Source organism: Athene cunicularia (assembly GCF_003259725.1).
Source record: "Athene cunicularia isolate RWA chromosome Z unlocalized genomic scaffold, athCun1 chrZ_part3, whole genome shotgun sequence".
In the NCBI taxonomy this organism is placed as follows: domain Eukaryota; kingdom Metazoa; phylum Chordata; class Aves; order Strigiformes; family Strigidae; genus Athene; species Athene cunicularia.
The window spans coordinates 1,707,723-1,734,339 of NW_020799144.1; the positions used below are offsets into that span (position 1 = coordinate 1,707,723).

A 26,617-nucleotide genomic window follows, 5' to 3' on the forward strand; every position below is an offset into this window, starting at 1 on the left:
CCCCCCCCCCTCCTTCTTTCAGGCTCTGTTTTTCACTCAAGTCCTACCTATAGTTTTGAACACTTCTGTCTGTGGTGCAACTTGGAAATGAAGTCCTGTAGGAATGAGAGGTACAGGTTGCCATGGCAACTCGGGGGTTGGTGGCGTTTGAGATGCCATACATAATGCTGAGACTACCCAAGTTAAAAGAGGAAGAACACTTATCTTGGGGTTACATACAGTAATAATTTGGCCTAAATTTTAATCGTAAACTGTTTCTTTTAAAATTTTAAATTTTAAAATCCCTGCTGTGGAGAGAAGTAGGTGATACTGTAGATAATATTACCAGTGGCTTTTAGTACCCTCAGGATTTTTAATTTTTCTGTTCCATGTTCAGTTTTCAGAGGCAAGGTGGAAGCATGTGCACTTCCTAGGGATTTTAACCCTCCTGCTTACTGGTTGTATCAGTGAGTGAAGGACGGTGGTTTTATATAAAATGCTGCCTGTCTCTTCCTTTTGAAGTGCGGAAACAAACTCTACAACTCAGAAAGAGTTATAAAGCAGGCATGTTTATTCCGGTCGGGGTGCAAGGGGATTTCTCCACAAAGCTTGCACACCGTCTCTGGCAAGTAGCCAGATATTTATTACAACAAAACATACATATTCATTTGGAAGGGCTGGGTTATTACAATTAGTTCGGGGAATAGGTGTGATTCTTAGAATTATTCAAGGAGAGAAGTATGTGGTCCTCTCGCAGTGTCCCGCTGTTAAGCAAAATCCAGATGTCTCCTTCCTCTTCATGAATTTTTCAATTTGGCTTCATGTGCATGCTCTCTGGCCCTTTGGTTCCTCTCCAGGTTGTAGAGTCAGCCTTTTTACCTGTTTGTTTTGTTAATTGGAACTTTTGTGTCTGTTAAGATGTCCCAGAAAGTAAGTCCTTAAGCTGGTGTGTCTCCCCCTTTATCTCAAAGACACGGATTAGTTTAGCATCTATCCTGTTTTCTGCAAGAATGCCATCCACTCAACATTGCCTGAGGGCTAGCACTCCTTTGTTTTGGTGTTTGTTTTTTTGTTGTTTTTTTTTCCTCTCTCAGATCACTTTGATCCACTCAAAGGCTTTTATGTTTTCTGGAGGGAATTCTTGCGTGTTCCACATCCCCACACCACCACCCTCCCACCCCCACTCCTCCCAAGAGCACTGAGCAGACTCATTGAGGCTGTGTGTGTACAGGGTGCCTGTGCAGTGTACATTGTGTGCACCTGGTGATACACCCCATAGGTGCGGGACTATATTACGGTTGCTCTGAATGGTGTAGTGTTGAGAATGTCTCTGAGTATTGTGAGGGATTTCAGGGAACTGTGTTAACATCACAGTTTTCTGCCGAAATGCCATCATGCTTATGAGGTTATACCATGCGTTAAACTCTGCTGTGATCCGTTCTGTTTATTTAAGTGTAACTCATACTCTTTTTCAAAGCTGAAGGTGTGCTACTGTTCCCTTTTGTAAGTGGAGAGGCATTTTGGCTTGAATATGTCTAAAATTGCAGAAGTGTTAACAGGACTGACTTTTGTAGCAGACATCTGTGTTGTCCATGTGGGTTTTCAGAAACGAGGTATGACATTAACACTGTGATGTGAAGTTATATGCGCTGTACTGGGCAACCAGTGATAGTGATGCAGGAGGCCATTTATGTGAGGGCTGGAAACCTCCAAGGTTTATGTAGGTTGCCTAAGCATTACAAAGTTTTAGCTATAAGGATGCTTGCATTAAATGACAAATTGTTTTAGTAATTTTTCCTTAAAATTGAAGGCTGGATCAGGCTGCCTTTTGTTTTTTATTGTGTTATTCAGTTCTGAATACTGTAAGCTATAGCTCCGTGTTTTGACCAGTAGCAGTGAGTCAGCTGGAGAGTGCTGATAAAACAATTGACAAAGTTTCTCTTTGTGAAGTGTCACTCTGAAAGCAGGGAATTGGAGAAGAGGCTGTTGCAGTCAACAGCTGCAGGGAGTTAAGTACCATGACATTAGCATTCATGACACTGGTGTGCGTGTCCTACAGTAGGTGCTTCTGTGGTCCAGCAGGGTTTTCCTCCTTACTCTTCTCTGCACCTGCTGTCCTGTTTTGCTTAGAGGTGCTGCAAAGCTGGCACCTCTATACTCTAGCCACTAGTTTTTGTCTATGCCCTATTGCATGGGCAATCTGCAGCAGAAGACAAACGAGGCTCCAGTTTAAGACAGTCAGACAAAAAGACCAATATTTAAGTGGCCTTCAAGAGGCTTGTCTATAGTGGTATCTAGTTCTTGGTTTTCTTCTTTACCCCTATGGCATCTTCCTGAAATTTTAAGTTTGGTTTCTCTTCAAGGGTGTTAGGAGCTATAGCTTTTCACTACAGGTGTGGTGAGGGCGGTGAGAGGTTTTTCTGTCAGGCTTCAAGCTCTCTTGACCCTTTCTAGCTGTGTAAAGGCCGTACTCTGGAAGACATGGCTTTTTGCCATGTGTTATATGGTTTGGCATCTGGTTTGTATGGGCAACCTTCATTCTCTAGCCTCTGCAAAAAAGCTACTGGAATGCTTAATTGCTTGCCCTCAGACAGATTTCTGTGGTTCAGAGACATTTTCAGGATCCATTTTCAGCATGACTGAGTACCACTGTTAGCCCCCTAAGATGGGAAGCTTGTGATTTTTCTGGCAAGAGAGTCACAGCTGTTCCAATGGTCTCTGGCTGTTGCATGGTGGATGTGACTTCCCAGTAGTGTGTTACTGTGCTGGAACCATGCAGTGGAAAGACAAATTTAGTGGACAGAGGGCAAAAAACTGTCCTGTCAGGCTCCCTGTGCAACTCCCAAGTTGTGAGGGTGATGCCTCTTCCTCTGAAGTATCTTTTTTGGGGAAATGTCAGGAGATGAGTTGCTGAGCTCACTCCTGATGCTGTCCCTTTGTCTCCCTCTTGGAGATTTCTGATTTTTCATCAGTGAACCAGTGCCTTGTCCCAGGTCACTGTCTTGTCTTTGGCCTAATCCTTCAGAAAAGAGGAGGTGTTAGTGCTTTCTGGATCTGAATGCAAGTTTGATACTAGCTATCTTCCACCTCTCTGAAGAAGAAAAAGCTCTTAATGTCAGGGATCTGTTCTGTGCTAAAATCATATACCTTTGAAATTCTGTGCCCACCTTCATTTCACAGGTGGGAAGTCTGAGCCAGCTGTCTTTCAAGAGAAAAGAAAGTAAAGTCTAAAGTAAAGGTAGAACTTGGCTTTCTCACAGAATTTAATAGAATAGAATCATAGAATGGTTGGGGTTGGAAGGGACCTTTGAAAGTTACCTAGTTCAGCTCCTTCTCCTCACACGCCCCCACACCCCCCCCTGCATTGAGGGACATCTTCAGCTAGATCAGGTTGCACAGAGCCCCATCCAGCCTGACCTTTAGTGTAACTACCACCTCTCTGGGCAACCTCTTCCAGTGTTTCACCACCCTCATTGTGAAAAATGTCTTCCTTGCATCTAGTCTGAATCTGTCCTCCTTTAGTTTAAAACTATTATCCCTGTCCTGTGGCAACAGGTCCTACTAAAAAGTTTGTCCCCATCTTTCTTATAAGTCCCCTTTGAAAGATCACAGGGAGGTCTCCACAGAGCCTTCTCTTCTCCAGGCTGAATAACCCCAGCTCCCTCAGCCTTTCCTCATAGAAAGGGTGTTCCATCCCTCTGATCATTTTTGTGGCCTCCTCTGGACCCGCACCAACAGGTCCATGTCTTTGCTGTGCTGAGGACCCCAGAGCTGGACGCAGTACTCAGGTGGGATCTCACCAGAGCATAGTAGAGGGACAGAATCGCCACCCTTGACTACAGCACAGGATAATGGTTAACCTTCTGGATTGTGAGTGCACATTGCTGTCTCGTGTCCAGTTTTTCAGCCACCGATACCTCTAAGCCCATCTCTCAGGGTTGGTCTCAACCCCGTCATCCCCCAGCCTGTATTGATACATGGGGATGTCCTTACCCATGTGCAGGACCTTGCACTTGGCCTTGTTGAACCTCTTGAATTCAGATGGGCCCACTTCCTGAGCTTGTCCAATTCCCTCTGAATGGCATCCCGTCCCTCACGCATATCAACTGCCCCACTCAGCTTGGTGTCTGTAAACTTGCTGAGGGTTGATCCCACTGTCTTATGTCCTTGACTAAGATATTAAACAGTACTGGTCCCAATACTGACCCCCAAGGGAAACCACTCATCACTGATCTCCATCCAGATGTTGTGCTGTTGACCACTGCCCTGTGGATGCAATCATTCAGCCAATTCACTTCACTGAAGCCTGTATTCAGCCAGGCCATATCATCACTGGCCATACTGTTCATCATGGAAGGAAAGTGGACTGCAGCATGTTAAGTGGAGAGGGTGGACCCCTCTTCTTTGATTAAGTGCAGCTGGTAGGGTATCTAGGTTTTCTGTTGGCTATAGTTATGACCTAGAAAAGCTGCTTGACCAAATGGAGACGCTGGTTTTGCTACAGTGTGGTATAGCCTTCTTGTGCAGTTGTTATTTGCTACTTGGAGTATGAAGCCCTGATGGAACTGAGCACACAGGGTAGGTGCCTTTGTTTTCTCTCCAGCTGTAGGTGCTTTAGCTTCATGTGCTTAGCAGGACTTAGGAGACCTGCTCTGGGTGAAGTCAGGGGATGAGAGGATGGGGATGGTGCTTTTCTGACAGGTGAAGTTCTGTTCATTTGTCAGTACTGGGCTTACTGTACTAAGGGAAGATGGAGAAGCAAGATAGAGTTTGTTGTCAGACTTCAGAATATTTATATTCTTACTGATGAGAGAATGAGAGGTCCTTAGGGTAGCCAAGGGGTTTTGTAAGGCGACCACCATTCAAGCAAACCAACTGTGACCAAATTAGTGTTTTTGTATTTGACAGATCAAGTATATCACTGAACTCGTTTGACTGTTTCATTATACAGTAGCTTGCCTCATTTTTACTTGAGTTGTTGTTATGTTATTTCCTAACAGCATATCTGAAATACAGATGAATAGGAATTCAGATATGCTGCCCTGAAATTACAGAACTCAGGCATTAGAAAAACATTTCTTTTGGGTATAATAGAGCTTGCTCTCACGCAGACAGTTCTGGAAATAAGAAAAGTACAGCACAATCCACATTGTGCAGGGGGAAACTCCATTTTCATCAGAAAGGGTGGATGCTGGTATCTCTATTTAAAACAGAGCCAGGTATGGCTGGTTAGTTGGCAAGACTGGAGAGTCCTGAAGAGAGAAAGGACATGGCAAGTACAAGTGATCTATAAGGATGCTCAGTGAACATTTAGAAAACCTTAGCAGGTTTCTGATTTATTCTGGATTTTCAGAAGAAAAATCTGAAAGATTTGCCCTGGTATCAATACAGGCTGGGGGATGAGAGAGAGCAGTCCTGTTGAGAAGGGCTTGGAGGTATTGTGGATGAAGAATTGGATATGAGCTGGCAATGCGCACTCACAGCCCAGAAAGTCAGTTGTATCCTGGGCTGAATCAAAAGATCCACAGTGTGGTCTCACTGAACTGTAAGACAAAACAGAGGCCCAAAGTTTCTCACTGCAGTGAGGAGTGTGTTTTTAATGCCTGACTTCTTCAAGGTTTCAGAATTTTTTTCCATTCCTGTTTTGCTGTTGTGTGAAATGCTCTGGGAAGACCAAAGCTTCTAGTGACAGCTTTCCTGGTGACATTTAGCATGCATTACACAACAGGCTTCTAAACTTAAAATAGGTTGTGTTTTTGTCTGAGAGAGCACACCGATATTGCATACAGGTCTTTGCATGTTTCTGCTGAATTGAGAAATAAGCTGGCAAGGTCCATGTACTGCAGCCAGCATTCCTTTCAGTGAATAGTCACAGTATTCAGGCTGGCCTGTGGTCACGGTCCTAAACAAAAAAGCTAAATGTGTCTGTGTTGGCAAGCTGCTGCAATGGAAAAGGAGCTCAAAGCTCTGTAAAAAATGTAAAAGTTAAGTCCCCTGAACTTCTAGTGAAAAGAGTGTTGCTTTTAGGTTACTCATGAAAATAGCATCTCCACCATCAGCTTGAATGGTCCTGTATGCATAAGCAGTCTTATAACAGTGCATTTTATATAATATTTTTAAACCATTAAGATTTGGAGGGGAAAAAAAAAATAAATTTTTCTCCAATTTATGACTACTTAGCCTGTGGGCATTTCCTCAAAGCTGTTGTCTTCTAATTGTCATATGGATGTCTTCACTGGATGCAAAGATGGTCCTGCTGAACAAACTAGCCTGCTTGCAGGATAGAGGACTACTTCAGAAGTGACTGAAAAAGACCCTGAAAGGCAGAGCCACCATAAGATTAAGCCTATGTTTTGGCTTCTGTCATGTCAGGCACATGGAAGAACAGTAAGAGGGGGGGAAATAACCTACTTTGACCAAAATAAAACTTTGTTTTTATAGAATTAGACTAACTTGGCCTCATTTGTCTTGGTCCTGATGTACCCTTTTAGGTCTCACTGATTCATTGTTTGGAAAGTAGAGACTATTACTGCTGTCTTGTGTAACAGCTTTGAAGCTTTTTTTACTCCCTGGCTTTGCTAGGTTTCTTGTTTGTTTTGCTCTGTCCATCTACAGGCAGTTGTTCTTCCTCCTGTCTTAAGTTTGCTGCACTAACAATGCCTCCTGCACTGGGCATCCTTGCCGTTGTGTGCATGGGTGTACTTGTATGAAACGAGTTTGAACAAACTGATTCCTACATGTTCAGCTCTTCTGTATGCGTCTTCCTTCCTCAAGTGCTTGTAACCAGCCTCTTTATAAACCAGTGCTACTGTTTTGTGACTCCAAGCCCTGGCAGAACCAAGGTGGAAGCTAAGACATCTCTATGAGTGCTGGGAAACAAAATGGGAATTTTGGAAGCCTTTCCAGATCCTGGACCAGAGCAGTTTGGTTTGGTGATCTACAGAAGGCAGAGGGCCCTGCTGTGTTTCAGGGTAACCCTGGGGTAAGTGCCTGGACTCAGCAAGTGTTTGCATCCCCTTCTGAGAATCTTAGTGGAAGACAGGTGTAACCAAGGATGCTGCTCATGGAAGGTTCCCTCCGAAATGGAAAGCTGGCATTCACAATGTGTGAAATGCTAAAATAAAACTACACTAATTGCAGGCCTGGGTTTGGGTGGAAGACAAAAGCGATAGAAGGGAAGTAATGAACTTGAACAAGGGCACAGGTGGATTCATGGCAGCAATGTCTTAGTAGAACTTATGCTACTCAACTCATTAACAGCTGAGGATAGCATAAGAATCTTTTAATCTACCATTTTATTGCCTGGGGTCAATGAATGTAAAGTGATGTGCATGAAATGAGGAAAAATGCTCTTAAATGTGCATGAGGTGAGGAAAAATGAGTCTTGAGTCAGCTTTTACAGATCAGGCAACAAATGAAGTTAAGAGTTGTAATGATGCATCTAGGGAAATATGTGCCCAGTGTGTAATTGTCAAAAAAAGACAGAATGAATGCTAGACATTATTAGGAAAGGAATGGGGAGGAGTGGCACAAAAGTCACCTCTGTGCCGTGATATAAATTCAGTGTGCATGGACTGTCTGTGCAGTGGCTGAGCTGATGGCGAGTCCATAGGAGTTTCATGCAGCATTAGATCGTCAAGAAGGTTTGCTTTTTTTTTTTTTTTTTTTTTTTTTTAAATCCACTTTGTAATTCTTTCATGTAGTCCATGTAAATTTATAGGGGTTTTTGTAGAGGACTGTAGAGAGTTTTCATTTATGTAATACTCCTACATATATCAGGCCATCAGGCCAGTAAGCTTTCCTAGACAGGGACTTCTTCCAAGTCTTACATTTAACAAGATGCCCCTGGGAATTACTGCTTTTCATTTAGTTTTATTTATATTCACATTAATGAGCTGAGTATGTTCTTTAATGCATTGCACTTAAATTTTTCCATAAATGAAAAATTTATTGTGCGCTCCTAGCTGGGAAAACAATTCTGAGTCACTAGGCCATTACTGGCTGAGCTAATGGTTTGGTCTAAAATAAGCTCTTTAGTCAACTATGTCATTCAGTAATCTATAACCTTTGGTAAAAGATTAGAAGAAACTTTGGCAGACAGTTGCTAGGAGTTAAAATTTTTACAGGTGAGCAAAATGGAAGTGAGTTACGGCACTCACTGATAACACCAAACAAAATCAGATGATTATTTGCCAAGTCATCCAGACAATATTGAGGAATTGTGGTGTTGTCACTCCATGTCAGGATATGAAATCTTCCCAGTACTAGCTGTGACAGGCAGTTGGCTGAAACATGGTGGTGTTTCCTGGGTGTTACTGAAGTTTGCTTTGGCTATGCCATGTGCCAGTGCTCTGCTTGGCTGCAGGATCTTGCCTCTGTCTTTGGGTGCAGGAGCTCACTCTTTTTGAGAGTCCTCAGTGTGACCTCAGTGTGGCAATGAGAAGGGCTGCTGTGTTAGTATCAGACCATGTCCTGCAAAGCCCATGGGTTGTGGCACCCACCCTGCAGTGAAGACAACAGGACGGAGTTGTTGGAAGAAGGAGAGTGTGTTACTGCTGCTTGTGGTACTTGTGCAAGTTAACTGAGATGTAAAAACCAGAGGCTGAGGGTCAGGGGTCAACTGGCAGGACAACAAATCCAGACAACAGAGAGTTGGAGGAGGAACCACCATTTATGTTGCAGGTCCTTTTGTTATGCTCAAAATTAGTGCTCACTGAAATAAGATAAGTTATCTTGGATTAAGAACACCCATATGAATGGGAGCACAGTGAGTCTTTTAAACTGGTTATACTTCCAGGAGAGGATCAAATCCACTTTGGTCTTTGTGTTGACATCCTTGGTTCTCCTTGGAGAGCAATTTGGTAGCTCTACTTTTAAAAGTGTTTAGCAAATGTAAAATTAGATTTATAAATACAGTTGCTAAAGTTAAAATAAAAAGTAAAGACTAACATGTTAAAATACAAATTTACAAATAAATTTATGTTTGAAAAACAGTAAAACTGAATCATGGTTTCTCCTCATAGAGGAAACAAAAGTAATTTTCAACACCTTTTAGGATTTTGCTAAGGACTGTGTGGTCTTTTTAAAAGTGGAAGATTTTTTTGTTAAATTTAATATTTCATAAGCGATTCTAACCCAGCCATTGTTTGCATGGGACACTGATACATTGCTTAGAGTCTGTACAGGGTATAGTCCACCTTTCTCTTCCTTCTACTTTTGGGTTCTGCTTTGAAGTCTGCCTTGAGGGCAGAGAGAAAAATGGTTATAGGGAAAGAAGTGTGGCATATTGGAGGGTGTGAATAGCCCTTGCTTTGCTACCAAGTGCTGTAATACACAGCTTTTATCTCCTGCCTTCCTAGGGAGGCCTGGGGAGAGATGTCTTCTGTTACCTTTTAAGTGTATGTTTGGAGAGCTACTGGCTTCATGTTCTCTGGATGTTGCCATACACACGCCTTGCCTTTTCCTTTATTAAATCACCAAGTCAGGCAAAATGTGATAAGGAAAGTGGCCCTGGGAAGGTTTATGAGCAGAACTCTGTAAAGCCATGTCTCGTGCTTGATGTGGACAGGGACCAGTCCTGTGGTGCCTGATGGCCACCTGGCTTCTTGCTGTGCATTGGGAATATCTGATTTTTCATATGAATGAAGTCACTGATTATTAAGTAGAGGAGGGGAGCAAGAGAAAGTTGTCAAATGTAGTTGCTACTGTAGCCTGACTGTACAGTTAGGTGCTCAGAGAGACCACATGAAGTCCCCCAAACCTGCAAGTAAATGATTTTGTGGATTCTCTCAAGGTCTCTTGAAATTGTGTCCATTCATCTTCCCTCAGTGTTGTATAGCTTCGTGCAGCTGAAGCATGGATATAGATGCCTTGTGTTCAAAGTCCAGTTTGAAAGTTGCAGGCACTGTTTTCTTCAAATATGCCTGAAACGTTTGTCTCTTCCTTCATCCATGCTGTTAGGTACTTTTGGTAGTGCTTAAAATGCTTAGTTGAAGGATGTACTGAGTGCTCCAGCCTCTCAAGCCTGTCTGAAACCATCAGTTTTGTATACAGTATCAGAAAGATGCAGTTGAAATTGCTTTGCTTTGACTTAGGCAATCCACAGATGTGTCTGCTCATATCACATCACTAAGTTTCTATGTATGAAAAAAATTGTCTTCCTATAAATAAAGAGCCTGTCCTTATCCTTTGCCTTTAAATGCTTTTTCCTCAAAATTTTCCATTTCATCTCCTGAACCTTCACACAACGTCTTCTGGCTTCTCGCCCCTTAAAAAACACCAAACCCCTCCTGGCTGTCAGAACTTCAGACTTGACTTGTGTTGCCCCTCTGGAACTACTGATACAACTTTAAGATTCCCACTCCCTCTCCCTACCCCCCTCCAAAATGTTGTTCATGCTTCAGTTTGGCTTGCTGCCATATTTTTTTCCCTTTCTTTAGGGAATGTGGAAAACAAAAACAAAATGGTGACTTGTAAGAGTTAGCTCACCCCCTGAGGAATTTTGTGGGACAGGAAAAAGACACATAGCCAGAACTCATTCTCCCTGCTGAATTTGAGGCATCTGACAAGCAGAGGAGAGGGGTGTGTGAGTACCTCCTGAAAAATATGTGAAAATCTTTCATGGAGAACGTTACAATCTCTGTTTTGGGCACTGCTGATCTCCTGCTATTTGTCTCCTGACATTCCTTAATTTGATTCTTTGCAAATACTTCAAAATTTCCCTTGAAATTTTAGGAAATTCATTATTTTGCATGTTGTCTTTTTCTGTATGCACTCAGCAAAACAAAACCTTTATGCACCTTCCTATTTTACTCCATGTCTGATACCTTCATTCACCTTTTGATTTTACTGCTTGTATGAAGTTGCTGGCTTGAATTCTTCTTTTGTATATTTTTCTGTGCTGTGAGATGTTTCCTTAGCTGAACCATGAGGTGCTGTCTTTATGCTTGTCACTGAAAAGAGAAAATTGAGTGGTATTGTGTAGTGACTTGAGTTGTCTGAATAAATGGAGAACATTACTCAAGGTACTTGCTCGTGGAAGGAGCCTTACTTCTATCAGCTGGTTTGGAGACACATTTTCTGAATTCTCTGAGTTGTTTGTGTAGGTCTCGGTTAACTTGTGTATTGAGTTACTGTGTGTGCACTTAAAATAAAGGTAGTAACCACTTGGAGATACCAGTCTTGCAGACTTCAGTTGCCTGCTGCTTCTTGCAGATCATAAAATTTTTGAGAGCAATCTGCAGCACCTTACTCTTTCTTTCTTTTGTAGTCTGCCTGCTTCTGAATGAGAGAAACAGGAAAAATAGTTCCATTTCACTGAATTGCATTAGTCACTGATGCTTTCTCCTTGACAAGCTCTCACCCCTTTACAAAGTCCTTGACAGCTGCCTATTTATATTTGAAGCTTCATATTGTCATCTTTTTTGAGTTGACTCTGTGGGAACCTTTGCCACCATGCTTCTGACCACAGAGGTCAGTCCCCCTCACCTAGCCAAGTTCAGCTGAGCTTCGAGCACCACCTGTGAGACAATGAAGAGGCTGCCTAAACAAATGTCTGGGGCAAATGTCTTCCCGCTGTGGCAGGGCATATGTGGTAAATTTCAGAATAGCTGGTAGCTTTTCGCCTGCAGCCTCTGCAGATCTGCTCTGGTAGCAACCAGCTGACCCTCCTAAAAGTTTCAGTAGAAATGGTTTAGAGACCTGAGGAGGGAGTTGGTTACTTCCGTCTACATCCATGTTGTGGTAACATACACAAAATTTATAAGAATTCACCAGTTCTCTATGTGGTTGTACCTGTTTTCTAGAGCAGGACATACATCTTTAATCTGCCCTGATAATTACTTTCTTTCTCTTTGGTCTCCTCTGTGCTGATGGGCTGTGTGCTCCTTCCACTATACTAACCACCTCCAAATGTGCTGGGCATCTGCATTTTCAGTTGTGAGAATCTGCTTTATCATCCCTTCATTGACTTGTTCCCACCCCTTATCTGTCCCACTTAGTCAGGAATGCTATCAACTTTAAAGATGCACATAGCACTTCATAGCACCCAGCAGAAGGTTTGGATCTACTCTCTCTCCACATTCTTTCATCAGTGCAGTAATCACTCTGTGTTCAACCATGGGTGATGAGTAACATGTTCTTACACAGTAGGGACTTGCAGCTTCTTTTTCTGACTTGCAGACAAATGAAAAACAAATGTTTGGCTACTGCTTATGTTAAGATGAGTACCTATGTGAAAAGGGTCGTCCTTCTTTTTGTGCCACCAAAAGGAAAGGTTACGTTGTATGGACTGGCAGTAGGCTGTGTAGAGAAGTGGACCCGAAGCAGCGTTGTGAAATCAAAAATCCGTGAGCTAGAGAAAGGGTAGGAGAGGAAAATTGTTCGCTTCTGATGGCACTAGCACATATAGTCAGTAACGGCAGTGGGCTGCAGATGGGAAACTTGAAGCAAATGGGAGTTTTTTCAGTTACTGGTGAACTTTAGGAAGTGGTACAGCATGCTTCTTAAAAGGAGGGTATGTGCAAAAACCTTCTGTGTGAAGCTTCATGCTTGAACTGGTAGAGAGTAATTCTGAGAGGAGGACTCTAAAGCCATAGCTGCATGACTTATTAGTTCCTAAATAATGTGAGGTGATATGAATGAAATAAAGAATCCCTTGTTTTCTTTGCATAGCTTAATGTCATGTAAATCCATGGTAAGCTGTGGAAAATATCACCCCCGTGAGAAATTATTTTTTCAAATGCTGTCTTGCTTGAAAACATGCTTTGTGAAACTTGTGTGAAATTCTAAACTTGCTGCTTCCACAGTAAAAGAAATAATTAATTGCTCTTGACTTTCAAAGCTGCATGCAACTGGTGATCTTTAAATTAATCTCCTTCATCTGTTATGCTCAGTGTGTAACAATATAATACTGAATTTTCTCCTGTCACATACACTAGCTTGTAGAATAATTAAATGTCAAACATGTCCATCTGCTGTGGCTACATCAGAGAGCTAGTTTGGACTTTAGACTGTTTAAAATCTCTTTTGCAATTTAAGAGGTAATTTTGTTGCTTATGGACATAGAGTGTGGGAGGGCATGACTTGCTGTAGGCCTGTAATGCATTGGGATAAACTCTCCTTCCTTTCATAGCCAGTATCTTAGTAACAAAACGAGCTGGAATTCACACATGACTGTCAGAATTCTTGCAGTGCATGTTCTCAAACCTAGGTAAGAGCAAATGTGATTAAAAAGATGTGTTCCTAATTGTATTTGACTACATAATATTTTTTTGTTTGTTTTTCACAAAGTTCCTTTTTTTGTGAAGACTTGTTCATGGTTCTTATTTTATTTCCACAGTTTGCAACTTCATGTCTCATGAAAAGTGCCTCAAGAATGTCAAGATACCATGCTCATGTATTGCTCCCAGCCTTGTAAGGGTGAGTAAGCACACTCTGCCTTGTCTCTTTCTTGAGATAATAGCACAACTGTATCACTAATGAACAGGGTGTAGTACAGTGGTGGCTTGTTAATATTGTAATGCTTATATCAATAGTGTTAGTCATCACTGAAGCTTTTATAGCTGCTCAAAGGCAAAGTTACATTTCCTTTGAAAAGTCCCTGCTATGGGCAGCTGTGGATTATCTATCTGAAGCATATTTATTTGCATTCTTCAAATATTACTAGATGTTCTTACATGTGTGTCATTACCTGGAAGCCTCAGAGTAATGGAGTGGGGTGACTGGTTCATATTGGTGCACTCAGTAAACCGTACCATGTGTCATACTAAAGAAGAACTCTGTACGCCACCAAATTTTTTAAATTGCATGTTACTGGGAAAATGCTGAAGCTTCTCTGCCTAGTGAAGGGTCTGTTTGGCTTCTATTCATTGCTGCATCTTCAGGATTTGCGTGTTTACTGTTTCCAGAGAGTAGAGTCATTGTGTCAGAAGCATGACATTTCAAAGTAGAAAAATCAGAAGGTAGGACTTCAGTTGATGGTAATAATTCAAATTTATTTATTTTGATAATTAATAATACTTGCTTTCAAATGCCCTGTAACTTTTTCTCCCACAGAACTTTATGCTTAAAAGGTTGCTTTTAAAGTTTGTGAAAGATGAATCAACTTCAGAGATTATAATAGGCTGCAACTAAGGTATTAAGAAGCTAAATTGAGGTGAAAACAAAATATATTATCCATTTGGGAAAGGAAGGCAGAAATGGGGGAAAAAAAGGGGAGAAGGACATGAGAACTTACTAGAGAAGTAGTAAGCACTACAAAAGCCTTAAGGAGCCATATGTAAAACTCAAATGAGACATGTAAAATCAGAATCATGTGCATTACAGACCTTGCTGTCTAAAATTCCATTTAAGGGAATGCATTGTGTAGACCCAGGAACCCATGACAGGGAGCTGATTTATGTCTTCGTATCCTAAAAAGCCTTACAAGTTCCTTTATGTTGTGGAAACCTATGTAGGCAGTGAGATAGGAAAGTTTAAACCAATATGTAACCTGAGTTACGGGAATTGGATAGAGAAAAGCTAACTACTCATTTTTCTTAGATTTGCTTTGTCTAGATTATAATGCTGTTAGGCATTGCTACATGCTTCATCTTCCCCACATACTTTTAATCTTGAGTGCCACTTATGTGGCAAAAAGTTATTTGATATATAGAAATTTGCCAGTGAAATAGTGAGAAATAGTGTGCTAAGTCTTAGAACCAATGGTAGAGGGATATGTAGAGTGTGAGAAATGCTGTTACTGAGAATTGACATCATACTGTCAATTCAGTATGCTGGTGCTCAGTCATTGTAGCATGGGAAAAGTAACGATCAGTCAGATAATAGAAGTATCTTTGCAGGAGCCTTGCAGGGGATGGTACAAATCCAACTGGGAAACATTCGTTTGATTCATAGTGTCAGAGCTGTAAACATTTGTGACTGCTTCTTTTGTGAATTTGCTTTGAATTTAAGTCATTGTTCAAAATAGTATTTGTTCCTTTGCTTTTGCATGGTAAAAATCCTGCATTTAAACTTAATAATGGTTCCACTTGCATCAGTCATGAATGTCAGTGTAGTCTTTTTATTCTTTCCTCACTCTCTACCTGCCCCAACACATGAATTTTGTCTAATTGTTTACTGTTTACACATAAAATCTAATTATCCTTGGTGTGCAGTAGAATTTGTTTTATCTGAGCATTGTTGTCAGCCTACAAAGCTGTTTGCAGTTTGGTATTGAAATATTTAGCTGGAAAGAGTCTTCTGCTATATCTGTGTTGAGCTATAGTGATTATGTTTTGAAAATACTGGATTGTGCTACTTTTTCTGGACAGTCTTGTCCTCCTTGATGTGGTCATCCAGGTTGCACTAATCATGATCTGATGTGCAAGTGAAGTCTGTCATATGGGAGATTTTGTTTTGTGTGCAGACTCCATCAAAGTAAATATTGAACTTGGCATTTGCTTAAAAACCAGAGCAAATCCCAAATTACAATAATTTGTAAAATGTGTGGAAAGTTTATTTTTTTTAATCTCTCTTCTCTCCTTTCACATTATTTATTATTTATTTATTTATTATTAAAAGATCTGACATAGGAGGGAACACTGGTGGGATTTTTTTTTTCTGATAGTTCCTTCTAGTATGTCAATATTCAGTGTATTACAGAAATGAGAAATTTTTTTTTAATCCCCTGGATTTCATCTAGAGAAAATGACAATTCTTAAATCTCATCAGAATGTGGGTCATTTGATACCAAGTCAAACTATAAGAAAGTAATTTTTCAGCAGATGTTTCATGGAAATTTTATTCCTGAGAGTAGGGTTTCCTTCCCAGGGTCAAGTAAAGGCCCACAGAGTCACAAGCATGCTGTGACTGCATCCAGCCTCAGATCATTCTTGATCAGTTCACTCTTAAAGGTGCCCTAAGCATTTTTTTGCACTATTGTTAATAATTATTGCCTGCATTTAGTATTCCACGCTGGATCCAGGTCATGATGATTCAAAACGAAACACGGGTCAGTCCTCTGAAGAAGTTTTTGTCTTTAGGATTTGCAGGGAATATGATTTGTTTCACCAGTAAGGTCTCAGCAACTTTTCCAAATTCAAACCTTCTCTACATTCACATCCATAAGTATTTGCCTACTCTGAGGTATGTGGTAAAAAGAAAAAAACAAACCAAACAGCACCCCCACCAAAACCCAACCAAAAAGCAAAAAAACCCCACCGCCCCCTGCCAAAAACACCAAACAAAACCCAAAATAACAGTGAAAACAAAACCTCTGTGGGTGTGGAATGTGAAGTTGAAGTTCTGTTTTCTCTTGTTAGATTGTAATAGAAGATGTATTACAAGTTTTTTACCCCATAGTTTTGCCATAGAAGTGTGTGTGTTCTCTGTATAACTATTCTTTGAAAACTAAATAGAAACGCGAGTATAGTAAGAGTGGGTTTAGTGAAGTTAGGCATTTGCTATGCTCCTTTTTCCTCGATGTATTGGTGTATTGCTGTAATGGTTTCTAAACGTTTCCAGTTCAAGAAGGGTTGATAGGCTGTTCTTGAAACTTTCTTATGTGCTTTTGTTCTGAAAGCCAGGTTTTCTAGAATGGAAAAAAGCTGGTTTAGGTCATCAGCTTCTCCTGAAGCTTTCCATGCTAAAAATAAAACTTGGCTTTGTATTTCAGAACGTAACTGCTGCATTCATGGGTTGTGATAGTGAATGGGAAGGTTGTGGTGCTCACAGATGTCTATACATAGGCAAGTGGGTGTTAACCTTGCCTGCTGACCTGAGTCTCTCCCTCTGACCGCTGGATTCATTAATGGTGGTTGTTTGGGTCAGTTCCTCATGAACTGAAAGTAAAAGAGAAGGAAAAAAAAAAGTTAAGTTGGGGTTAAGTGTCCCCAACCCCCCTTCTAATAACCTGTTATGTACCGGACATTTCATATTTTGTATATGCAACAGCAGCATCTCTTTTTTTATTTCAGCTGAAGGACTTCTCTACTTGGACACAGCCTCTTTTTTGTTTACTTTCTCTTCCTACCTGTTCCCTTCCCAAGAAGCAATGGGAAGCTTCAACAAAGTACAACAAAAACACTGTCAAGGTTTGGTTACTGCTTCACTTGCCTTGGAATAATAAATCCCCCAGTGTCATTGAGTTGTCAGAAATATCTGATGGGTTTTGTGTGACTGCCTCAGAGAATTAGCTTTTTAAGGAATTTTGTTGCAGTTGGCTCATAGACATTTTAACAACTGGGAGAGAGCTTGGCAAGCTGCGAAGGAGAATTTGATGGGGTTGGATTAGGTGGGAGTTCTGGAGAGTATAGGGGGTTAAAAATCAGAATCCAATTTTGGAAAGTCATTCCTTGGTGGTCATGGCAGGTGTTGGAGGTTTTATATCAAAATGGGCTAAAAAACACTGCCGTGAATACTTGCTGAACTTCTACTTCTCCCAGCTGTTGTGGTTTGACCTCAGAGGGCTTAGTACCACACAGCTGCTCACTCCCTCCTTCTCCCCCCACGCTGGGAAGGAGAAAGTAAAGCAGAAGGCTCAGGAATCAAGATAAGGACAGGGAGGGATGATTCATCCACTACAGTCATGGGCAAAACCCAAACTCATTGGGGGAAGAAAAAAAAGAACATAAATTTAATACAGACACTAACAACAACAGCACTTAATAGACACAGAATCAGACCATGAGAAGCATTTCTGCATCTTGAAAACACCTTCCCCCATCTGTCCCTTCTTTCCATGCTCATTTTTGCTCCTGATATCTCTATTTCCTTGCCCTCAGTGACACAGGGTGCAAGGAATGAGGGATGCGGTCAGTCCTACCCTTCTTACACCTCAGGGGGATGGAAGAGGAACTTCTGGCATTCCTCCCATTCCAGCACGGTCTGCCTCTCACAGGAGACAGTCCTCCACAAACTCTTTCCAATATGAGTCACTCCTGCAGGCATGTGGGTCACCTCCCCACATTGCAGTCCTCCCAGTGCCAAACTACAACAGCAGGGCCTTCTTCCATGGGGTCCTGGCCTTCTTCGAGTTCAGTCACCTGGCATGGTGTGAGTGCCCCCACAGGCTGCAAATTGTCTTCTGCTCCACTGGTGACCTCCACAGGTGGCAGGGAGGTGACCCTGCCATCTCACCACGGGATACAGGGGGTCTGTGCTACAGCACGCCTCCCCCCCTTCTCCTTTCTTCTACTGACTTTGGTGTTCACACAGATGTTTTCCTCACAACTCCTCTTACGATTCCACCTCCTCCTTTCAGGTTCCCCTTCTTAAATACGTTGTTGTAGAGGTGCAGCTAATTGGCTCAGCCTTGGTGCAAAGATGCATCCAACTTGCAGCTGGGGGAGCTTCAAAAAGCTTCTCATAGGGGGCTGCACTGTAGCCCCCTCCCCTGCTACCAAAAAACCCCATCACTCCCTCAAACCCAGAACACAGCACACTGTCATAGAAGACAGGCTGAAATGCAGTGTTTTTGAACAAGCTGTCAGGCATATTACTGTTAGATCCCATCTTCAGTTTACTGTGTATTTAGCGTGTATCAGTCAAGGGACTCTTTATCCTGCCCCTTTGTTGTATCTTTTTGATGGTGACGGTGGAGTTAAATCTGTAACATGAACGCAACTTAACAAATACATGCTTAATATTTTTCCTCTTTTATATTATACATTACAAAAAGAAGTTTGGGAAAGTTCTTTATTTTGTCTCTTCTTCCCCTTTTAATTGTATATGATAAAGAGGCTTTTCACAGGGTGTCTTAACAACGGTTGGACCCCAGGCCGATCTTTTTAGCAGGGCCTGTTGTGATAGGACAAGGGGTAATGGTTTTTAACTAAAGAGGATAGATTCAGACTAAATGTAAGAAATAATTTTTTTCCAATAAGGATGGTGAAACACTTTGCCCAGAGAGGTAGTAGACGCCCCATTCCAGGAAACATTTAAGGTCAGATTGGATAGGGCTCTGAGCAACTTGATCTAGTTGAAGATGTCCCTGCTTAAGCAGGGTGGTTGGCCTAGATGGCCTTTGAAGGTCCCTTCCAACCCAGACTATTCTATGATTCTATGATTTTACCTGAGTGGTTGCTGGATAGTCTTGAGCACCTTCACCAAGAAGGTCCGTCTCTGGTTCTTCAACACTTGACCCATACCTGTGTTGTTTCAACAAGGCAGTTGCTTGGCATGTAGCAGCATAATTTAGAAGTCAAATGAGGTGTAAAACTGCTTGCTGGTAATTTTGGCACTGCACCAAGTTTTCCTCCTTTCCCTCACGAAAGTGATAGTCCTTTAACTGCAGTTAAAGGGAAGGGTGCCACCCACTAGTTCATAAACTCAAGAGAGTTGAAACATGATGCAAGCTGCCTGGTAGCCTGTGATCTTCCAGATAAGAACTGTAGCTGTATTGATTCTTTGGGTTCAGAACTGGAATGGAATGTCACTGTGTTTGTTTCTTTTAACTCTTTATCTTGATAAAAGGAGATGGACTTTGATTTCCTCTGTAGCAGTAAAAGCAAGGAGTGACTGTCATTTGCATATCATTTTCTCTTTCCAGTACAAAAAATGCTAGTCCAAGCAATTCTTAATTGCAGTGGCAATACAAGTCTCATTTTCTAATAGAAGTCTGTGTTCCTGATTTGAAATGTCATGGAATTTACTGTATAGTTCCCATCACAAAGGGTCCTTGAGACCTTGTGGATAAGGCCTGATGTCCTGTTACAGAGATCTGTAGGATGGAGAAAAAAAGTTCCTGGATATGGTGAAACTGCATATGGATGTGTGCATTATTCTGATGTATTAGCCCAAATTAAAAGGTTGATAAGTATTTGATTTTCTCATCTCTCCTGTTCTGTGGTACATTGAGACACCATTTAATTTGTATTCTTACCTGATTTTAGAACTTCCACATGTAACATGTACTTAAAGTTGCTTTTTAACACCAACTGATATATCAGGAGCTCAGAGGAAGGGTGTCAGTTTGGACATGACTGATGAGTAATTGACAGGCATCATCCCTAAAAGGAAAAATCAGAAACAGAGTGTATTCAGGTGCATGCAGTGTATTTAAGTTGCAGAATTTTTTTGCTACTAAAGCAGAGATGTTTCAGGATAATTAAAGCACTCTGTAATTGCTGAGTAATAAGTAATTGAAAAGGTGTCAATACTGGGAAAAGTTAAAGCACAAAGTCAGAGAGGGTGTAGTCTAGACAATTAACCTGGACAGAATAATCATGGTGTTACTGTAAATTTGGTCTCAAAAGAACCCTCTGAGACTTAGTTTGAAGTTTTAAAAGGCAGGCATTCTTTATTGCAGCACTAGATGCATGGATGCATGCCAAAACACAAAGGCACACTTATTATATACAATAGAAGAAATAAATGTTACACACCTATTTCAGAGAATCTAATACATATGTTAATACATTGCACAAGCTATTAAAATTTGAGGAAGGGTCTCTGAGGGGCTTCCGTGGGGGTTTTGGGTGGTCTGTGGTGGTCCCTAATGGTGTCTCTTAGGGTCCTTTCCATGAACCCTCGAGTCTTTCTTTCATATGAGGTCTTGTCTTATCACTCTGTAAAGTTTCTCAGATTCATTATCTGTTTTCCACAGGTGTCAGCTCATTTATCTGCTGTCCCCAGGATGTACCCATGACAGTTGCAAAAATTATGTCCTTGGGCTCATTCTTGTCTGAGGGCCCTTAGAGCCATTAGCACCAACTGCTTGCAGGCATCAGTGGGGTGTACTCAGATGTGATCACCATATCTACCTCTCTAGAGCAAATGTTTTTGGTGTCGAGTGAACCTTAGAAGCATTAGATATGGTAGTACGTTTGCACTGGAAACATCAGAATACATAGAAGATATTCTTGTTTCAGAAACACCATTTTAATTTGTATGAGCAATTTTTTTTGACCATACGCTGAGAGCAGTCTTTTTGAAAGACCCTGTCAGACCCCTGTGGGCATTTAATGAAGATGGTTGCTTCCGAGTTGGTTGTGCTTATCCTTAAAATGCCACAGTGTTTTTGAACAAAAAACTAGTGACCTTAAGTTAAATTCCTTTTGCTCAACCTTTAGAGGCTATTTTGTGTTTGCATCCTTATTCATGTGTACCCTTTCCTAGTTGAAAGCTGATTAGCCCTACACTACTGTAGGTCCTGCAGTCCTGCTTTCTTAGTCTCTCCAATAGGTTTTACAAAGTCCTGCCAAGTGCGAGTCTCTCTGATGTGACAGAGAAGGAGATGAATGGGCAAAATAATATTCAGACACAGGCCTAGGAAAAGTTTTCAGTGGGTTGTTCTTTTTTAAGACTGCCCAAGGCAGCCGTTGTCACTCTGGCATTTGGTGTATTTATATTCCTCTCGTTTCCTTTTCAGCCTTGGAAGTCTTTGGCTCATGATTCAAGCTAAAAACTTTCTTCTGCCTGAGCTGGTAGAAAAGCAGCTGCAGCTGGGTGAGGAATAGGCCTTCATGGAGCTGTACTTTTCCCTACTGAGGTATCCAGAAGGTTGCAGAGTAGTAAGACTTGGCCTGACCTGACTCTGTACATGAATCGGAGGGTTTGGCTGTAGCTGGGCTGCTGTAGTGATTCCATTTCAGTGAAAGAGCACTTAAATTCACAGTCTATCATGATGCTTGATGCCCAGTGGCATTTCAGGATGAGGAACAATTGTAAAAGGCACAACCAAAAGAAAACAATTCTATTCCTTCCTTTTCTTCCAAAGTTTGGATGTTAAGGTTAGTTTGTTGCTGTTCTTTCTGTATGATGCAGAATTCATGTGCACATGCACAGATTGCACTGAAGGGGTTAAAAATCTAAGTTTTATGTTTCTATGGGATCAAATTTTATTACAGGCTGATATGAACTTTTACATTTTTTAACAGATGGCAAGAAACAAAAGAGGAGCTAGGAGTATCTTGACCATGAGTGCAAAGTCATTCTGGAGTTTATGCTGTGTTACCACTACACTTTCTTTCACTGGGCTTCTGACCAATACTCTCAGGGCACTTAAGATGTTGTTTAATGATATTACTAGCAGAAATTTTCTATATATTTCTGCAGAAATCAATTTTAGTGCTTTTCCTAAAGTAATTTAAGTAGTTGTATTGGAAAAACAGTTTTAAACTCTCATCAATTATTAACTTTCTGTAGGCCACCTTATGTGTATGTACTTTGCTGTACTTATACAGGTGGATATAAATAAAAGAATAATTTGTAACATTTCATGTTCTGACATGCTGAGTTTGGATTTTTTTTTTAATGTATTGGGTGCTTGGAACTTGTTCAGCAACAAATGAAATGTAGGTAGCTGCAGAGAGAAACATGATGAGTTTGTTATGTTGTATTTGCTCTTCATCTTTTCTCTTTCTCCATCTTATTCCTATCTCATTTCCCACTGGGTTCTGCAGTGGTTTTATACCTATCACTTCTAAAGCAAGTTAGAAAGACCACTCATAATAAAATTTCTTTGGCTTATTCCAGAAAGAAAGAAGTTGAAGGAACAGATTTTTTTTTTTTTTTTTTTTTTCTTTTTTTTTTTTTTTTTTTTTTTCCCCATGCAACATTTCAATCATCAAGTTTTTCTCTTCTTTTTGGCAGTGACTTGAGACTTAAGAGGATTGTCATGAGGGTCTGAACAACTGCAGAGTTTAGTCTTCGTGTCCTTGTGAGTCTTTTGGATAAGTACAGTCAGACCCTGTATAAGTTTGACTCCTGTCTAAGTCCTTTCTCACAGTCTTTCCCCAAATAAATACTGTTTTTCACAAAACTACTTTTATCTTTTGATCTACAGAGGATCCTTTTTCTGCAGATGAACCTTTCTGTGACAATAATGAAAAGCATTCATTTCTATGGCCAGGGAAAGAAAAGTGTTTCTGTGGTGGTTTAGGCCCTGCCGGGACTGGAGACCACGTTGCCATTGTCCCTCCCCCACCCTCAGACACAAGTAGGGCACAAACCTAGGGTTAAAATAAGAAGAAATTTAATACAACAGTGTAATAAACAATCTGAACAACAACAGTAGCAATGATAACAACAATAACAGTAAACAAGACAAAAGATATACAGAGAAATACCGCAATGGACACAGCCAGCCCGCCACGCATGCTCCCCGCAACCAAAGCCACAAAGGAAAAAGTTCCCGTGCTGCCGGCGCCCAGACCCGGCTGAAGATCCCTTCCCCCTCCCTCTCTGCTGTGGAAACTTAACCCTATCCCAGCTGAACTGGGACAGTTTCAAACACAGGTTGCTGAGGAGTTGAGATGATTATGCTAGTGTCCCGAGCAGGTTATTCATCACTCCAGAGCTAAAGAAAGTCTCCTCTCTATGTGATCTCAAGGGGAATACTGCTGCCTTGGAGATGGGTGGCTCTGTTGTGCCTGGAGCTCTGGTGAGACTAGAGCAGGCAGAGGACTTAAGGTGACATTTCAAACCTGAAGACAGGTTGGGATGTGCAGTAAAGCTTCACTGAAAAAAATCCCACCATGGGTTTTCAGTAGCCCTCACAGTTGCTGTATCTGGTTGGAATTGTGCTCACATAGCCATTCTCGTTATCTCTTTCTGCACTTGAACTCATTGTGTAGTTGGATTTCAGGCAAGTGGCTTTCTCCCACTAAGATGGGATTAGGTTTTTCTTTTCTTTTTGGCACAGCTAGAGTGAGAAAACAGCTCTGGCACTTTACGTCAAGAATAGCCGAGCCAAGTAACTTGTGTGTTACGTTTTTTCATTTCCTTTGAAGAAGTAGCAGGAAATTGCAAGAAAAGTGGGCAGAAATTATAAATCTTGAACTTAATCTGAGATAGTTTGATGAAAGTTCCCCAGGATCTCTAGGAATTTTTTTCTCCCCTTCAAGGATATATTTTTTTTATATATAAGTATGCATTATATGATTCAGGTATCCTGATTTAAAAAAAATAATAGAATAATGCAAGCCAACCATGAACTTTGTGTCAGAGCTGGAGGGCTGAAGAGAATGAAATTTCTGTTTGTCTTGATGGGAGACAGACCCCAAAGCATGGTGGTTTGTCTGTATTTTTAAATCCTGAACTTGTATGTAAAGTGAAAATTTGAAGCTTTCTTGGAGGCAAGGATATTTTGTAATATATCATCTTGAAGATACTGATATGAAATCCTTTTGGCAGGCTGGCTGGCAGCCCCAGCGTAGTGGGGAGCCTGGATCTGGACACGCAGTTTCCTGGTCAGTCAGGGGCCAAGGATTCCTCCAGACAATGTGGTCTGCTGGGGCAGTGAACTGATGATACTGCTTGATCAATCAACTGCTGTGCATGATCTTGTTCATGTCTGATAACACAGGCATATTTGGTACCTCTCTTCATCCTCCTTTACTCTCAAAGATTAATTCTGAGGAGGACTGGAGGAACCACATGCTTTGCAGTTTGGGAATTAGTGATTTTTCTTAATTAAACTTCCAGCAGTGTTCCTTTTTCTGTGTGTTGTATCTGGCAAAACTTTATCTCACTTATTTCATTGTGCATGCTCAATACAGGATTGTTTAGTATAACTGTCCCCACGCTTTTAGAGGCAGAAACACAGGTGGGAATTAGACCTTTCTAACTGGAAGCGACTTTCTCGGTCATCAAATTCTGCGTTCCCAGTATGTTTCAGATTTGCTGCTAGTCATTCCCAGGAAAATCCTAACATACAAAGAGAAAAATTCAAATCCTGCTTAATAACTTTAGAGGATTGTTTACTAGTACATCCAGGAGGAAAATAAGATATCTGTGACTATATATATCTTAAGTCATCATTTCCAACTTTTTACTGGGAATGATTAATTTAATTTCACACCTAAATAACCATTTATCAGCCTTTACTAGAAATACCTATTTTTTGTGATGCAAGAACTAGAAGATAAGTCTGATATGTTTGTTGTATCAGGAAGGACATGTGAGATGAATAATACTAAATACCTAAGTCATGGCAAACTTTTATGGAAGTCACTTGGATTCTAGAATTTTAAATATGCAGTTATGCTTCATTCTTCTAATATGAATGTCAGTTTAACAAAGGTGGGCATCTTGTAGGAAGAGTGGTCTCTAGAACAAGTATAAAGCTCAAGTATGTTTCTTATTCTTAATTTTTCATCTTTTCTTCTGCTGTTTGTTTTGGTACTGTCACTTTCTGTTTTCGTTGTTAGTCACTAAACAGGAATAAAACTCTAACTTTTTAGGATAAGTGAATAGTATACTAGAAATACATTTGCTAAAACTGTTGGTATAGCTCTTGGCAAGAGGGTATTGAAATGTGTCATCTTCCACCTACAGTCGGCAGGAACCTGAGTATAGGTGTACTTCAAGAGCTGGATCTCTGTACCTTTCTGGGTTTGAAGCTTGTGGGTGGGTGAGGGGGGTGATGGGGGTGTACGACACACATACAACCAGTGCCTTTATCCTGATCAGCCAGTTGGCTGGGCTGTTTTCAGGGAATAGGTGAAAGGCATGTGGCATCACTGAGCCTTTAAAAATTGTCTTTAGTGTGTCTTTAGGGTATTTTTGTATACATATCAACTATTACTCTTTAATCGTCCTGAGTTCAATTAAGAATACTTAGGAGAGGAACTGTTACTCCAGGTAAGTTGCACAGCACTGTACCCAAAGGAAACCTTTGGATTCATGGCACTGCAAATCATCGAGAAACTGACTGGCACTTAAAAATACAGGCATTATATATTAAAACCCAAGAATTTAAGAAAGATTTTTTTTAAAAAAATAATTATTTTAAGTATTTCAAATATATTTTTAATACAAATATTTTTAAAAAGCATGATTTGACTTTATATTTGTTCTCAGGCTTAGTTAAATTTATGCTGTATATACTGTCCTGTCTGGTATGATACAGCAGTTTCTGTGAATTGTAATAGGCACTTTGAAAGTTGTGGTTGATGTCTTGTACGTTCTTCATTGGCAGGTTCCAGTTGCACACTGTTTTGGGCCTCCAGGACATTACAAAAGAAAGTTTTGCACAGTGTGTAGAAAGTCACTGGAGTCACTTGCATTTCGATGTGAAGGTAACTTAAAAAATCCTACTTGTATAGCCATCTGTGTGTTATCCAGTAGCATACACTTTGCTTACATTGCATACACTGAAGGTATGTTTATACATACACACATACGTACATATTCACTGACTATGTTTGAGAGATTTTTGGGTTGTTTATCATCCACTCATTGGTTATGGAAATGTGTACTTCAGATTAAGGAATAGTAAATCAATAATTTTCAATAAACCACAGAATTTGTTAAATGTATATACTCTTTCATATTTCCTACAATTTACTTTGAGCAAGTCTGTGGTGTTGATGGTTTGCAATGAATCCATGCCTGAGACATTCAAAGAACAAGAAGCTATTATGGCAAAAGAGACTTCTCCTGTTGAGGTGATTTGTTTCTGTTTCCAGTGGAAGCTTTTGATAAAAGGAATCATCAGGTATTCATGTTTCTAAAAACTCGCCCTTTCTTCAAAAGAATGGAATATAACTTTTTTGAATTACAGGTTTCAGAAATCTGTTGCTTGTAATGGGGATGAGGTGCCTTCAATGGAAAGATATTTGAAAATATTATTTGTGAAAATAGTACTTCTCTGAGTGTTCTGACATGGATTCTCTGTAAAAACAGTAATTAAAGAAATCACCTAAACACCAGAATT

At 40.7% G+C, this 26,617-nt stretch overlaps 1 protein-coding gene across 1 annotated transcript in view; it reads left to right on the plus strand.

Annotated features, from left to right (window-relative positions):
- DGKQ (diacylglycerol kinase theta) overlaps nucleotides 1-26,617 on the plus strand; it is a 103,421-nt gene that overhangs the window by 11,816 nt on the left and 64,988 nt on the right. The window contains exons 3-4 of the mRNA XM_026866487.1: nucleotides 13,319-13,398; nucleotides 25,880-25,979. Of these exons, the coding sequence (XP_026722288.1) occupies nucleotides 13,319-13,398; nucleotides 25,880-25,979 (180 nt within the window). The remainder of the gene's footprint in view (nucleotides 1-13,318; nucleotides 13,399-25,879; nucleotides 25,980-26,617) is intronic.